At 42.9% G+C, this 17095-nt stretch overlaps 1 protein-coding gene across 2 annotated transcripts; it reads left to right on the forward strand.

Moving 5' to 3' along the window:
- Nucleotides 1-391: 391 nt before the first annotated feature.
- LOC102237572 (troponin I, fast skeletal muscle-like) lies at nucleotides 392-12674 on the forward strand. 2 transcript variants are annotated; one of them, XM_014474391.2, is made up of 7 exons: nucleotides 392-469; nucleotides 1668-1700; nucleotides 1917-1953; nucleotides 10836-10964; nucleotides 11219-11308; nucleotides 11463-11636; nucleotides 11739-12674. In XM_014474391.2, the coding sequence occupies exons 2-7, from the start codon at nucleotides 1693-1695 to the stop codon at nucleotides 11814-11816; spliced, it is 516 nt and encodes a 171-aa protein (XP_014329877.2). In that variant the 5' UTR covers nucleotides 392-469; nucleotides 1668-1692; the 3' UTR covers nucleotides 11817-12674. The 2 variants fall into 2 exon arrangements, with proteins under 2 accessions (XP_014329877.2, XP_023204097.1); XM_023348329.1 differs by having other exon boundaries at nucleotides 419-465.
- The last annotated feature ends 4421 nt before the right edge of the window (nucleotides 12675-17095 follow it).

Below are 17095 nucleotides of genomic sequence, written 5' to 3' on the forward strand. Positions count from 1 at the left end.
CCTTCTGCAACAGGGGAAATCTTCTTCATGATGGTAGGAACTAGAGAAGATATTTATTTAATGATGAAACAACTTTTCTTTCCCAGTTTGGTGACGGATAAGGTGATGCTGCAGTGAAGATATTTTTTTGTGTGTGTGTGATTTCATTTTCTTCATAACTTTAGCTAAAACTCCTGGGGAATTATTATCACCAGACCTGAAACTTGAATACGTTTCTGACTTTTTCAGCCCATTTACTCCCCTGTACAAGATTCAAATAGAAAACAAATAGATGCTCCTCCTTGATGAGATGAAGTTGGGGGATGGTGATATTTCAGGCGCTTGATGGCTGATTGGACTGACGATCTTGTATTTCCATAAAAAGCCACTCCACATCCAGAACTGAAGCCTCATATATAAAAACGCCCTGATGGTGATTTGTTCTCACTGCCTCTACTGACCTCCTTCTTGGCTTTCTGTTTCATTGTAGGTGAGACCTGGCTGCTTTTCTACCTCCTTTTTTTATTCATGGTGTCTCTGTACAGCTGGTACAAGCATATGGACTTTATTATTAACATGTTAAAGTGCTAAGGTGATGAAATCCTGCAATGCAGAAGGCAAAAAATTCAACAAGGAGGCAAAGAAATTTCAACTAAGGAGCTATTATTTGCTTTTTTCTCTTTTTTCTGACATGACTTTTTAGGATTTGTGGCCTGTATTTGGTTTTCAATATTGGTTTGTATATTTTATACAGTAAAATATTGTTGTTATGCTTAGAACAACGTGAGGGGTGATTTAAAAATAGTTTTTAAAAAAATATTTATTTGAAATTTCTAATTATTGCTTGAGGAACTTATTCTTTTGTTCTCATGTTTATGACATCAGGTTTATTTTTTCTTCACAAATGTGCATAGCTAAGTGTCGGCTGTTAAGGTTCCTGGAGATGCATGTGGTTCACAAAGAACAGAGGCTCCCTGAACACAATAGAGATTTCTCACCACAAATAGAACAGTTTAATGTGGAGGATGAAAAAAAAAAGATTTACAACAATGTTTTAATGTATCAGGATTTAAAAAATGAATATCTCCTTTTAGTTTATTGAAACACATTTGGTGTGATGTTACATATTAAATGTTTAACTGAGTTGAAAAATGTCTTTGAAAAAAAAAATCATGCTTTTACAAAATAAAGGTCACATTTGTGTTTTCCTATAAAGTTTAATAGCAAACCTATTTCTCTGTTTGTTGACATTGTGTCAAAAGCAGCTAAGCTGCCTGAAATTGATTATACTATAATAGAATTTGACTGGGGATCAGAAACCTTGATCCGGTACACTCTGAGTCTACTGGACTTACAGTCCAAAGACTTAGAGTGACTTAAGTCCAGTGTGTGTGGGTGTGTGTGTACGTAGGTGTGCTTGTGTTTAGTGGCTGCTATTAAAGATGCTGTTGCAGCACATTCACATGCAAAGTTATTTTCTGCAATAAGAATTAAGTGCTAATTCCCACAGGATGTTTGGCTTATCCCACTCTCTGTGCCAGCTGTGACATCTGACCCTACCCCTAAACTTAGCTCTATCACCCCTCAGCTGCTCATTAAAAGTTTTAATAGGCAACATTGGGACACTGCGGGGCCTCTCATGTCATAAGATGCTTATTTTTCTTCTGCTGTTTCTCTTTTCCAAACAGGCTGTGAAAGAAAGAAACTGCCAACATGTCTGAGTAAGTTCTCTTTTTCCTTTCCGCTGAAGAGACAGTGTGTGTGTTTTCAGACCTTTGGCTTAACTTGACTGAAAACATATTCATAATGTGCAAACTTTAGCTCAAAAGCATCAACTCTTATAAACACTGACACATAAAAGAGGAAACAGATGTATGAAATTGATTAGAGTCCATTTTAATATTCAGTATGTTTCATTTTGTTTGTGTCTCTCACAGGAAGAAGATGACTTCCAGCCGCAAACACCACCTGAAGGTAAAGCAGTCTGCTTACTGGGCTGGGCCTTCATCATGTGTTATACTGATTCAGAACACACTCTGCTAAGCAAAACCTTCACTGCAATAGTCATTACATTACACAACACAGTTGTTGCTAATCTAATTCTGGTAAAACAGTCTGGAGAAAAGTATCTTAGAATGTTATCAATATATTTTTGTTTCTTAAAAAATTTCTTTAAAAAAGTTGTAATGGGTCCTTTAAGTTACTGACAGTCAAGTTAATGATTGAGTTCATGGTGTTTGACTCAATCATTTGACTCTCAACTAGTTTAGTTTGATTTAATTACTTACTGCGTACCATTTCTCTGTTCACTAAACATTCCTATACACTTTCTCTCATGTCCCCTGTTTGCAAAATTCACTTGCATCCAATCACACAGCAATGCACTAAGCAACCAGCCCAAGTACAAAAGTGTGTTTGGGATGTAGTTCATGTTATGGATGTATTTACATTAATCTCATTTCATTCTTTCGGTTTAGTGATGACAACTTACTTTTTTGTGTTTTATTAACTTAAAAGTAAAAAAATGTTAACTTAAAGGAACTTTTTACTTTGACTTTACCTGAAGCAATTAAGTTTAATGCCTTGTTCGTATCCTGACGTCTGACGCCGTGACACAAGCTTCACCAGAGACAGATCCTGTACCAACCAGGGTGCTGCAGTGATACAGGAACGCAACACCAGATCATGTACCACATAAGGAGGCCTTAGTCCTTGATGTGGCCGTCGCAGGTTCAATTCCAGGCCTGTCGGCCTTTCCAGCATGTCTTCCCCCTCTTTTTGTCATGTTGAGGTCAATCTTTCGAACCCACATGCGCAGAACACACTCTGGAGACGGGTAAAGTTAAAGGTGATTTATTAATACAGTGCAAACAGGTTTGTGCAGGGTGGTCCGGAACTGGTGCTCGTCTGTGTGGTTCTGGATCTTTGCCGGTGCGCTCATCAGAGCACGGAGAGGTGAACCGCTAGGATCCGGATCTGCAGGCTGGAACGAGGGCGTGAGTTTCTCTAGAGGGCGGACAGGTGAATGGAGGGAGATCTCAGACAGGTGCCGGAAGGGATCCGCTTGACCAGGGATCTGGTTCGTAGAAGTTTGGAGATTCTCAGGGCTTCACGGGACGACAATCTAGGAAAAGCAGCACAAAAGGTGGTTACTCGGAGACTAGGTGGTCGGAGGTGAGCTACAATGATAGTACCATCACAGGCTAACACTCTGGCACTGGAGTGTCGGCGGCTCCATCCTGATAAACCCCTCCAAACAAAGGTAAGTGGCAGCAGGTGTGCAGCTCCAGGTTCACGCCCTCCGGAAGGTCCCAGGATGCCCCCTGGTGGAGAAACTAGAGACCCCCCAACCAGCCTTCCCCAGATCCTAACAGTACCCCCCCCTCAATGACCGCCACCTGGCGGTCCAGCAGACCCAGAAGGGAGAGAGGAACGGTAGTCCGAAATCAGAGACGGGTCAACAATATAAGAGGCGGGAACCCATTGACGGTGCTCAGGGCCATAACCCTCCCAATCCACTAAGTATTGCCAACCCCTACCCCGCCTGCGGGAATCGACAATCTGGCGGACAGAGTAAACGGGGCCCCCTTCAAACTCTCGGGCGGGCGGAGGGGGTTCCGGTGGCGGGTGCAAGGAACTGGAAACAACGGGCTTGATTTGGGAAACATGAAAGGTGGGATGAACTCTGAGTGAAGAGGGTAGCTGCAGACGGACCGCTGATGGACTGATAACCGATTCGACTTTGTACGGCCCAATAAAACGGGGGGACAGCTTCTTAGACATGGATTTCAGCGGTATATCCTTGGTCGAGAGCCAAACCTGTTGACCGGGAGTATAGACAGGTGCAGGTTTCCGTCTGCGGTCAGCAAATCGGCGGTTCTGTTCCAGGGTGCGATTAAGGGCGGACACCGCAGTCTTCCAGATGGCCCTGCAGCGGCGGATGTGGTGTTGCACTGAGGTGACAGCAATGACCTTCTCTTCTGAAGGAAACAACGGAGGTTGGTAACCTAATGAGATTTCAAAAGGGGAGAGACCAGTAGCGGAGGAGACGTGAGAATTGTGAGCATACTCGACCCATGAAAGGTACTTGTTCCAGTCGATGGGGTTGGTCGATGTGAGGCATCTGAGCATAGCTTCCAGCTCCTGGTTCATGCGTTCAGTTTGGCCATTACTCTGTGGATGATAACCAGAGGACAAGGAAACCTTAGCCCCCAAGGCAGCACAAAAATGTTTCCATACCCGCGCTACGAACTGAGGTCCCCGGTCAGACAGTATCTCCTGCGGGATGCCATGTAGTCGAAAAACGTGCTTGACCAGGAGCTGAGCCGTCTGAAAGGCAGAAGGAAGTTTCTTTAAAGAGATCAGATGACAAGCCTTGGAGAACCGGTCAATAACTGCGAGGATGGTGGACATACCCCCCGAAACGGGTAGTCCTGTAACAAAATCCAGAGCAACGTGAGACCAGGGTCGTTTAGGGGTAGGAAGCGGTTGGAGCTGACCAGCCGGAAGTTGATGGGACGGTTTATTACGAGCACAGACGGAGCAGGCTAACACATACTCCTTAATGTCCTTGTAGCTCGACGGCCACCAGAATCGACGGGATATGAGCGAAATAGTTCTACTGACCCCTGGGTGGGCAGAGAACTTGGTAGAGTGCATCCAATTGATGAGTCTCGGTCTGACAGAAGTGGGTACATAAACCTTGTTGGGAGGACCGGTACCAGGACCGGGTTCAGACAATTGGGCTTGTTTTATCAGATCTTCAACCTCCCAAGTGACCGACGCGATGGAACAATTGGGGGGCAGAATGGGGGCCGGAGACCTGTCAGAATCGTCAGGGGAGTACAACCGGGAAAGCGCATCTGGTTTAGTATTTCTGGAGCCAGGGCGATAAGAAATGGATAGGTTAAACCGGGAGAAAAATAACGACCATCGTGACTGTCGGGGGTTAAGACGCCTAGCAGTTTTCAAATAGGCAAGAGTTTTGTGATCTGTCCAAACCAGTACAGGGTGCGTTGTGCCCTCCAGCCAATGTCTCCACTCCTCAAGAGCCAGTTTGATGGCGAGCAGCTCACGGTCTCCCACATCATAGTTTCTTTCAGCTGGAGACAATCTGCGGGAGTAAAAGGCACAGGGATGAGTCTTATGGTCAGAGTCTGAAAACTGTGAAAGGACGGCACCTACACCAGAATCTGAGGCGTCCACCTCAAGGACAAACTGTTTGGTGGGGTCAGGTTGGACGAGTATGGGTGCATTAGCAAATAACGACTTTAGCTTCGAAAAGGCGGCGTCTGCTTCGGGAGTCCAGGAGAAGGTGGTCTTGAGTGAGGTTAGAGAAGTTAACGGCAGGGCGGTTTGACTGTAATTTCTGATAAACCGCCTATAGAAATTTGCAAACCCGAGGAACCTTTGGAGCTGTTTCCTGGTTTCAGGAACCGGCCACTCTAGAACTGCTCTGATCTTGTCCTCTGATGGTCTGACCTGTCCACCCTCTAAGACATAACCAAGAAATGTAACAGATGGTTGATGAAACTCACATTTCTCAGCTTTGACGAACAGCCGGTTCTCCAGTAACCGCTGGAGAACAAGACGGACATGTTTCTGGTGTTCTGGAAGACTTTTAGAATAAATTAGAATGTCGTCAAGGTAGACAAAAACGAAAATGTTCAGAAAATCCCTCAGGACATCGTTTATCAGGGCTTGAAAACAGGATGGGGCATTTGATAAACCAAAAGGCATGACTAAATACTCGAAATGGCCTAATGGGGTCTTAAATGCAGTTTTCCACTCATCCCCATCCCGTATGCGTAGGAGGTGATAAGCATTTCTTAAATCCAGCTTAGTAAAGATGGTGGCTCCTTGAACAGGCTCGAACGCAGATGAAAGGAGGGGTAAATGGATATTTATTTTTAACTGTGATTTGATTGAGACCTCGGTAATCAATGCATGGTCTGAGAGACCCATCTTTCTTTTCAACAAAGAAAAACCCCGCCCCTAACGGGGAAGACGAGGTGCGGATTATCCCTGCATCAAGGGACTCCTTAATGTATTTTTCCATGGTTTCTCTCTCTGTCCGGGAAATATTGTACAAGCGACTGTTCGGCAGGGGAGCTCCGGGTAACAGGTCTATCACACAATCGTAGGGAGTGACAGTGCTTTTACCTTGCTGAAAACCGCGGCTAAATCGTGATACTCCACCGGAATAGCTGAGAGATCAGGTGGGTCTGCCTCCTGCTGGCCCTCCGGTGACGGACCTGGCGGCAAGGCTGAGCGGAGACAAGATGAGTGACAGTTAATGGACCAGGAAATTATGTGTCGTTCAGACCAGTCGATGTGGGGATTATGACATTCTAACCAGTCGAAGCCCAGGATGATAGCGGAACTGGCTGCGGGAAAAATAAAAAATGAAATCTTTTCATGGTGATTACCAGAGATCAGAAGATTCAGCGGGACAGTTTGGTGGGTTATCTGATGGAGTGCTCTGCCGTCCAGAGCTGAAACCTTCAAGGGGACCTTTAAAGGAACAGTTTCAATGGACAGTTGTTGCGCGAGGCTGGAATCCATTAAATTGCGCTCACAACCGGAATCAACCATAGCTGAAAGCGTTATGGATTGATCGTGAACAGAAAGAGTGATGAGTAATAGTAAACGAGGAGACTCTTCTTTAATTTGATGGTCCGCCAGCCTCCTCGCATCTACCAGCGGACCCTGGCTTTTACCTTTGTAGGACAGGAAGCGATGAAATGCCCCGCTGCGCCGCAATACAAACAGAGTTTGGCACTCATTCGTCTCTGCCTTTCTTCGGGGGAGAGGCGAGTGTGCCCGATCTGCATGGGCTCTGCTTCTGCCGCCGGCGGAACGACTGCAGTAGAAAGATTAGGTGATAAGCCCTCCACAGCCACTCTCACAGATGGATCTCTTTTACCTTTAGCCCGAGCGCGGGTTCTGTTATCCAAACGGATAGCCAAACTAATCAACTCCTCCAGGGTCTTGGGCTCGTCTAAAGTAGCTAGTAAGTCCTTTATGCTATCTTGGAGGGCGTTGTAGAAAGCACTTTTAAGTGCCGGAGGGTTCCACCCAGACGCCGCCGCTTTAATGCGGAAGTCAATGGCGAACTCGGCTACGGTTCGCTGACCCTGTTTAATTTCTAGCAGATCTCGGGAACTTAAAGTCTTGTCTGAGTCTTGGTTAAACGCTTGTTTAAATTCTTTCAAGAACTCCTCAAAGGTGCAATCATAAGTTGTGGATGAAGAAAACCTCGACTCTGCCCAGTCTAACGCCTGGCCTGATAAGTGGGAAATTATGAATGAGATCTTGGCTCCGTCATGGGAAAAACAGTGCGGGGAGTGATTAAATAATATTGTGCACTGGAAAAGAAATCCTCTGAACTTACTCCCGTCACCTGAGAATCTTTCCGGGTTAGGTGGCCGACACTCTGAAGACGTGGAATGGACTACGGCTGCTGCGGTACTGGGACCGGGTGGGGGAACTGGTACAGGTTCTGGAGACTGCTGACGGGATGACTGTAAAAAGCTTGCGATTTCATCAAGACGGTTATTTGCCTCGATCTGGCGTTTATTTAGTTCTCGTAAGGCAGAATCGTGGCTTTGAATTAGGGAATGTTGTTCCGCTAAGCTTCTTCGGAGTGCGTCTGCTGGGGTTTGTTGTTGGCCAGAGTGTTCTGTCATGTTGAGGTCAATCTTTCGAACCCACATGCGCAGAACACACTCTGGAGACGGGTAAAGTTAAAGGTGATTTATTAATACAGTGCAAACAGGTTTGTGCAGGGTGGTCCGGAACTGGTGCTCGTCTGTGTGGTTCTGGATCTTTGCCGGTGCGCTCATCAGAGCACGGAGAGGTGAACCGCTAGGATCCGGATCTGCAGGCTGGAACGAGGGCGTGAGTTTCTCTAGAGGGCGGACAGGTGAATGGAGGGAGATCTCAGACAGGTGCCGGAAGGGATCCGCTTGACCAGGGATCTGGTTCGTAGAAGTTTGGAGATTCTCAGGGCTTCACGGGACGACAATCTAGGAAAAGCAGCACAAAAGGTGGTTACTCGGAGACTAGGTGGTCGGAGGTGAGCTACAATGATAGTACCATCACAGGCTAACACTCTGGCACTGGAGTGTCGGCGGCTCCATCCTGATAAACCCCTCCAAACAAAGGTAAGTGGCAGCAGGTGTGCAGCTCCAGGTTCACGCCCTCCGGAAGGTCCCAGGATGCCCCCTGGTGGAGAAACTAGAGACCCCCCAACCAGCCTTCCCCAGATCCTAACACTTTTATTACCCACTTTCCTGTCTAACTACTCTCAAATAAAGGCTGTTTGAGCCAAAAAACTTTAAAAAATATATCCTTTATTAGTTTACTTCTTTATTTAAAGAAAAATAAATGATTAACTTTACTTTGCTCAGGTGTAAAAGCCCATCTGAACTCTGGTGCTGCAAACAAACCAGCTCTGTTCTGCCTGAAAACTTGGAGCTTTATTTTCAAGTGAACCTTGTTGTGATCCGGTTACGGTTGAAATGGAACTGGACCATCAAGAGAAGAAGTGATGATGTGTCCTAAATGTAGTAATTTCCAGACATATATGATACCTAAAAATGTTTAAGTTCTCTCTCTACATTTGTCTCATGACCACTGAACAACTTGCTGTCTGGCTCGATGCCTCATGAGGAGCTCTTAGCCTTGTGACATCGCTGTAGCACAACCAGCTCATCATGTTGTCCTGGCAATTCTTGTGAAAGTAAAGCAAACCAAATGAAATTATGAATTTTTCTTTATTGACCACCCAATCAAAATATGTCCTCCACTCTATTCTAGAGTGAAAATCTCTTTGACTGCCTGTTCATTCATGCTCTTTGTTGAGAATTGTTGATCTTTGTCCCACCACAGGGTCTTATTTTATTTTTAAGGGAACATTTTATAATTCATTGTTGTCATGGATGTTCTTTAAACAGAACATATTGCTGGATGTTTGGTGAAGTTCAACACTTTCTTTTGGCTGCCAATGAATTTCTGTCAGTTTAGGCAGAATGATGCAAGATTTACAGTTTTCTCTTAAATATGTTTTCTTGGAAGCCAGGTTTGTGGTGTGTTGTGAAACACCTTTTCTCTTATTTTGTGAACATGGAGCATGATTGGGTGCCTACTAGTTTGACTGCCTCCCTGTGCAATTCCACTTTAATCAAATCAAGTGGAGTCATGGTCTGACAGTTCTCTGTCAATAACAAACTATCTCCAAAGTTAGGCTACACTCAGCCAACACACTACTCATTTAAAGAGCCCCAAGTGCAGATCAAATCCAAAGTTGAAGAATTTCTGCAAAAATAAAACAAAAAAACATTTCTTAATTTATTTTACAGTGTATATATCTTGTTAGCTTTTTTCAGCATTATTATGGCTGTAGGTTTAATCTGCCTTTATAATTTTAGTCAAATAATCTATATAATAATAGGAAAAATGAATGTTTACCATGATATTTATCTTTGTGTTTTCATTATGTTTCTTACTGCACTATACAATTTCACTAACTTACACAATGTTTATCCTCAGTACATATTTGAATATAGTAAGTTTTCCCCCCGTGGGAATGTTGGAGTGGGAATCCCTTTTGATCTCCAGCCATGATACTTTTTCTCCTACTTTTTCTAGATTACTTTCAATTTTAAATATTTTTGCGCCTATTCTGAGATTTTTTTAAAATACAATATTAACATGTGAGAACAGTGTTTTCTGACTTGTGTGTAGTGACAGAAACACGTTGTGATAATGCATCCCTTTAAGAATTTTAGAACTTGATGAAGGCTTATTTGCATTTAGAAACTAGAATGTAATCATAAACATGAATATGGCTAGATTACTGGTCCCCATCTGATGTCAGTCAGTGTTTCCCAATTTCAGCAAACCCGATTACAGGACATCAGGAGATGAAGAGCCTTGCTGTAGGATGTTGTTTAATTTGCTAAGGCTCTTGATAATTTTGTTTTGTCACCATCAGAACTATTGTTCAGTTTCCACTGACTGGAGTTTCAGGGTTAAGGATAGGGTTAGGATCAGCCAACACACTGACCCTAACCCTACTGACTGACTTTCACTCCAGTCAGTGGAGAACAATATCAATGGTCCTGAATGGAAATAGAAAAATTGAGGCGAGGAAAGTTAGACAATTTAAGAAAGTTTTTAGTACTCCATTTCTAAACCAATCCTGATTCCAATCTCACCAAATAACTGAGTTTTTGATTCTTTAAATGTCTCATGAATAGAAACAGAAATAGTTTTACTGTTCTGTATATGAGCAGCAAGTTAAAGGTAAACAAAGGCACACATGTTCAAGATTAGATAAAAAGTACAAGAAAAAAAAGCAAGACTGAACTGTAAGGGTAAATATACTAACTATCTATCTATCTATCTATCTATCTATCTATCTATCTATCTATCTATCTATCTATCTGTCTGTCTGTCTGTCTGTCTGTCTGTCTGTCTGTCCGTCCGTCCGTCCGTCCGTCCGTCCGTCCGTCCGTCCGTCCGTCCGTCCGTCCGTCCGTCCGTCCGTCCGTCCGTCCGTCCGTCCGTCCGTCCGTCCGTCCGTCCGTCCATCTTTCTATAATCCAATATATGCAGTAATATGCATACTCTGATGTGCTTTTGCTCAACTTTGTTATCAAATTCATGTCAAAATTGGAAACATTTACTTTTTTAAGTTTGTAAATCTTTCTAAGAAAAACTCAACAAATAATAAATCTGAGCGACATTTTCTTTCTCATAAAAAGCAGCATTTGCATCAACAAAGCCTGAAAGTCTATTGAATAATAAAAACGATTCTTTCATGAAGGCCTATCCTCTGTCCTTCCCCTCAGAGTTTGGTTCTATCGGTGGCTGCAACCTGGCTTGAGAAGGAGAAGAAGGATCTGGTTGTAGCCAAGGAGGCCTACATGGCTGAGAACTGTCCTGCACCAAACCTCAGTGGAGACCAGGCCACCCTCATGGTGAGAGACCCTCAGCTTCACAACACAACGCTCTGATAGAGACCCTCTATCAGTATCTCTGTGTGTTCCATCAGTTCATTAATGAGACTAGCAAAGACTGGTGTCCATTAGTCTTGGTCAAGAAAGGTTTCATTTAGTTTTGCTCAGTTACTTATTTACATTTCATCTATTCATCTTTTAAAACGTAACTTAAAACTAATCACTATCTGCTTTCTAATATCAATAAGTAACCATCACTTCTCAATTAAAACAAGGAAACCTGCAAAAAGTTACACGCTGTCATCGACAAAGTGGATGAAGAGAGATATGACTTGGAGGCCAAAGTTGGCAAGGCTGATAAAGAGGTAGATCTTCTGAAGATTTTATCGTACACTTTCATTGATCTCATCATGATGTTGGAATGAAAACCATCAAGCACATCTGTTTGGAAGCATGCTGTTAGAAGACAACAGGACACTGGTCTTTAGTTTCAGTTCGATACTGCTCCGTTGCTCCCAGATTGAGGACCTGAAGATCAAAGTGGTGGATCTGGCTGGAGTGAAGAAGCCCGCCCTGAAGAAGGTGCGTATGTCCGCCGACGCCATGCTGAAGGCTCTGCTGGGCTCCAAACACACGGTCAACCTGGACCTGAGGGCCAACCTGAAGCAGGTCAAGAAGGAGACCAAAGAGGAGGTGAGAATTTTGTCAAAGGAAGCTTGGACCAACTGTTGTTGCGTTTTGCTAACAGTTGACTGCGTGTGTTGGTGTGTGTGTGTGTGTGTGTGTGTGCTTCAGCCCACAGAGGCAGTGGGTGACTGGCGTAAGAACATTGAGGACAAAGCTGACAGGAAGAAGATGTTTGAGAGCGCTTAAAGAACTGAACTCTACACCTTCAGTTGCTCTGGGCTGTTTACACGCTTCTGAAATGTCTTACATTCTTTATCAAATCATCTTTTGTTTCATAAACGAGTGTGTTTCAGCCTGCTTTTGTTATTGTACATTTGTATAGTGCATTAAGCAGCATTAGCTAGAATGGTTGACCGTCCTCTGGATGGTGGGTTATTCAAGCCACAACATTTTTAGGCAACAAGCATCCTCGTCTAAGACACCAAACCCAATACTGTCCCTCATGTGTTCCTTACTTATCAATGTGAGATTTTAAAAAATAAATTGAATGCAATAGTTTAGATGAGTAAAGATGCCTTTGTTTTACAATTCCAACTAGCTTTTTTATGTCAACATGTTCTGTTTCATACATAATAACTTATATTTAAACTCAGTGAGAGACAACACTGTAAAACAGATGCATTGGCTACATTAGGACCCGTGGCAAGGTTTACCAAACTTACCTAATTTTTCTGTACACCAGTCTAATGCATTAAATGTGTGCCTTTGTATTTACGGTTCAGTGAAAGCCAACATTTTATTGTTGCAGAATGTTAGGCATGTTTATTTGGTAGAACACTCAATTATCAATTTCCTACAACTTTCAACAAAAATCCAGCACTTTCTGTTTGCTCATAGCTAACCACGATACAAAATGAGACCCTAACCCTCAACCTGGTAAAATTGTGTAGCGGCTACAGCTTTATTAGTCTAGTTCACTGTAATGTTTAAATACCAGAATCAAACTGCTGTCAAAGTGCAGATGTCGGTCATAATTACCTTTTATCCTCAGTATTTTACCATGATATCAAATATAGAAAAGAATAAAAAATAGAACGTCCACAACAGTACAAGATTCCATGTCCTCTATCATTATTTCTTTCTTACTGTTCCAGCATTGAAAAGCAAGCATTTAACTGTGAAAGAAATGTAAGCTAACTCTAGTCATGCTACAAATCTTTTATTGATTTAGCGTTTATTAGGAGATGAAAGTTGCTTCCTGACTTTCTGTCATAACTTAAAATGTTTTTCAGTGTAGAGTTACTTCAGCGACCCTGTCAACCACACAGGGTCAGCAGAGGGCTACCCACTGCAGGACGCTGTCTAGTCCTCCATCAGAACTCTGCAAATCTGTGAAACTGGAAAAGTATCAAGGTCATGTCATCATTCTTTAAGTAAAATGCACTAACACTACATCATGTCATCTCCAGCCATGTAATGAAAAAGTAAATTCAGTGCAGTCATACACACATTCCAGCTGGTCCTGATCTGTACTTACTTCATTCAACAAAAGGTAAGAAGTGTTGACTGTTTTGTTTTGTTCAACTTCTTTTTCCTGCTTGACACTTCTTTTCTTATTTAGTGTTTTTCTGTTTGTTTTCAGGTGCAGTAAAGCCAACATGAAAGCAGCCTCTAGACATCAGGTAAGCTATTTTCTTTTTATATTAAGTTCATATGCATAAATCTCAAGACCCTGTTTATATAATCTTTATGGAAATTCCGAACTTGCAATTTTCACTGGCCTTCTCTGTCTGGGAGGAAGAATGAGTGGCGACTCTTCTGGTTCCAGAATAAAACTTTTAATTTGACATAATATATAAATCAGTAATATATTAGAGGGGGACGCTATGAGCCAGTCAAGTCCAAATCACCAAGTAAAAGTGAGGAATCACATGTATTATTGATTATTGATAGCCAGTGAAACTGGAAACATTTTCTCTGGTAATGTAACAAAATCAGACTAATTTGGGAATGCAACAGTTGAAACAAATGTTTCAGATATTTTCAGATATTTTGCAGTCTATATTCAACATTGTGGAGACTGGTCTTTCAAACAAGTAATGTGATGTAAAACAATGATTTTGACCTTACACAACATTTTACAGGACTTGTTATTAAGGTTAAAGTCAAAGACAGGCCTCTGTGTTCATAGCTTAACTTTTGCTTTGTGCAACCTAATGACTGTTTAAAGGGTTTGACGAGAAAAAAAGTGTTGGCATGGACTGCTGTGAAAACTGTGAGATTGGAATTTTAACACATGGTGGTGGAAAATTACTACAAGTTAACATCTGCTGATCATGTTATATGAAATGCCTGTGAACTCTCACCAAAAGAACTATTTGGGTTAGATGTACAAGGCTGGGAGTTGTTTTCTACAGCTGCATCAGAACCAGACAGTCTCGCACCTTGTTTTGAATTCCTTATCCTTGGTATAAAACTCATGTGTTGTCTCTGCCTGGCAGAGCTTTTCATCCACACCTTCTTCATTATTGATTGTCCTACAAGCTCTCTGTATTGTGTACAATATATGAATAAACCTGATTGAGTGACTTCACCTGACAGTGCTTGGTAAAATAGTTTTTTCCACAACAATTTGGTGCCGTGACCCGGATCCCTTGACTGGACATCCGAGGACGTCGACAAACAGCGTTTGGCCAACTTGGACTAGACTCCAGCCTCAAACCTCGTTTAGGATTTGAGAGAGAAGAGGGCTGTTGGTCGGTTCCACGACTCCAGTGCTGGGATCAACGAACTCAAAACCACTGTTATCAGGTGGGATACTCAACTCATGCTAACAAATTAACTTTGCAAATTCTAAATGATAAAATCTGAAATAGTAAAGGATCTTTTCACCCTGGGGTATAGAGATTGACGGTATTAAAAGGAAAAGTCGGGTTAAAGTCCCAGGAAAATAAATAAATAAATAAATAAAAATTTAATTAAAGAAAAAATTTAATAAACACTTAAAACACTTAAACAACACAATATAACTCCAAGTAAATCAAACTTCTGTGAAATCAAACTGTCCACTTAGGAAGCAACACTGATTGACAATCAATTTCACCTGCTGTTGTGCAAATGGAATAGACAACAGGTGGAAATTATTGGCAATTAGCAAGACACACTCAATAAAGGAGTGGTTCTGCAGTTGGGACCACAGACCACTTCTCAGTACCTATGCTGTCTGGCTGATGTTTTGGTCAGTTTTGAATGTTGGTGGTGGTAGCATGAGACGGACTCCACAACCCACACAAGTGGCTCAGGTAGTGCAGCTCATCCAGGATGGCACATCAATGCGAGCTGTGGCAAGAAGGTTTGCTGTGTCTGTCAGCATAGTGTCCAGAGGCTGGAGGCGCTACCAGGAGACAGGCCAGTACACCAGGAGACGTGGAGGAGGCCGTAGGAGGGCAACAACCCAGCAGCAGGACCGCTACCTCTGCCTTTGTGCAAGAAGGAACAGGAGAAGCACTGCCAGAGCCCTGCAAAATGACCTCCAGCAGGCCACAAATGTGCATGTGTCTGCACAAACAGTTAGAAACCGACTCCATGAGGATGGTATGAGGGCCTGACGTCCACAGATGGGGGTTGTGCTCACAGCCCAACACCGTGCAGGACGCTTGGCATTTGCCAGAGAACACCAGGATTGGCAAATTCGCCACTCGCGCCTTGTGCTCTTCACAGATGAAAGCAGGTTCACACTGAGCACATGTGACAGATGTGACAGAGTCTGGAGACGCCGTGGAGAGCGGTCTGCTGCCTGCAACATCCTTCAGCATGACCGGTTTGGCGGTGGGTCAGTAATGGTGTGGGGTGGCATTTCTTTGGAGGGCCGCACAGCCCTCCATGTGCTCACCAGAGGTAGCCTGACTGCCATTAGGTACCGAGATGAGATCCTCAGACCCCTTGTGAGACCATATGCTGGTGCGGTTGGCCCTGGGTTCCTCCTAATGCAGGACAATGCTAGACCTCATGTGGCTGGAGTGTGTCAGCAGTTCCTGCAAGATGAAGGCTTTGAAGCTATGGACTGGCCAGCCCGTTCCCCAGACCTGAATCCCATTGAGCACATCTGGGACATCATGTCTCGCTCCATCCACCAACGTCACGTTGCACCACAGACTGTCCAGGAGTTGGCGGATGCTTTAGTCCAGGTCTGGGAGGAGATCCCTCAGGAGACCATCCGCCACTTCATCAGGAGCATGCCCAGGTGTTGTAGGGAGGTCATACAGGCACGTGGAGGCCACACACAATACTGAGCCTCATTTTGACTTGTTTTAAGGACATTACATTAAAGTTGGATCAGCGTGTAGTGTTATTTCACTTTAATTTTGTGTGTGGCTCCAAATCCAGGCCTCCATTGGTTAATACATTTGATTTCCATTGATAATTTTTGTGTGATTTTGTTGTCAGCACATTCAACTTTGTACAGAACAAAGTATTCAATGAGAATATTTCTTTCATTCAGATCTAGGATGTGTTATTTGAGTGTTCCCTTTATTTTTTTTGAGCAGTGTATATATATAAATAAAAGGGTGGGTTAGAGTCCCAAACCAGGTTAAAGTCCCACAGAGAAAAGGAACCTCTGGTTTCTAGGTTAGAGTCTTAGTGAAAGTCCTTATCGGTAAATAAGGCAGGTATTTTCTTGAGTTTTGATTTTCTAAATTGAAGGCACCAAACCTTTAGAGAGTCCTAAAGACCTTCATCAGAAATAAAGGCCCCTCTTAAAGGAGTAAGAGGCAGAGCGACCACAAAGCTGATTTGTTGGATTTTGCAAAGACGTTTGCAGTCTAAAGAAGAAATCCCACCCAATTCAAGAAGAATGGGTCTAAGTGGTTCCAGAACGCAGTCTCCTCCTCAGGGTGAATTGTTTGATTATATGATAATGAAATATTGAAAAAAAAAAGCAGAGGACAACAAGTAAAGAATAAAAATTCTGAACATAAATCTTTTGTGGATAAATTACAGGCCTTAATATGTTTAAAAATGTGTTTGTTTGTCTTTTTGTGTATTTGAATAAACAAAATGATTTTATTTCTTAAAAGGATCAATCAATCAATCAATTAATTTTATTTATAAGGGACCCTTTCTTACTAAAAGCAGCTCAAAGCTGTACAACCAATTAGCCCTCAGGTTTCTCTGACAAACCAGGAGCCATAATACTGGATGGATAGTAAATGACTAAAACTATATGATCAAGCAAAAGGTTAAAATGAGATTCATAAATACATATGTATAGAAAAAATGAGGAAAACAACAAAACAAGCCCTAATCGATTTCTACTTGCTTCTTCTCTTTCCTTCTGTCTAAGCCTCACTGCAGTGCATCTGACCTCTGACCTCAACTCCTCAAACCTGGACCAGATGCTGTCCCTTCTACAAAACCAGTTAATGAAAGTGACCGAGAAGATGCAGAGAATCAAGAAGATGAAGAAGACAAAGAAGACCTCCATCGCCTCCAGACACTGAAGTGTCTGTTGATTCTATTTTTTT

This window comes from Xiphophorus maculatus, chromosome 2 (assembly GCF_002775205.1).
Source record: "Xiphophorus maculatus strain JP 163 A chromosome 2, X_maculatus-5.0-male, whole genome shotgun sequence".
Classification (NCBI taxonomy): domain Eukaryota; kingdom Metazoa; phylum Chordata; class Actinopteri; order Cyprinodontiformes; family Poeciliidae; genus Xiphophorus; species Xiphophorus maculatus.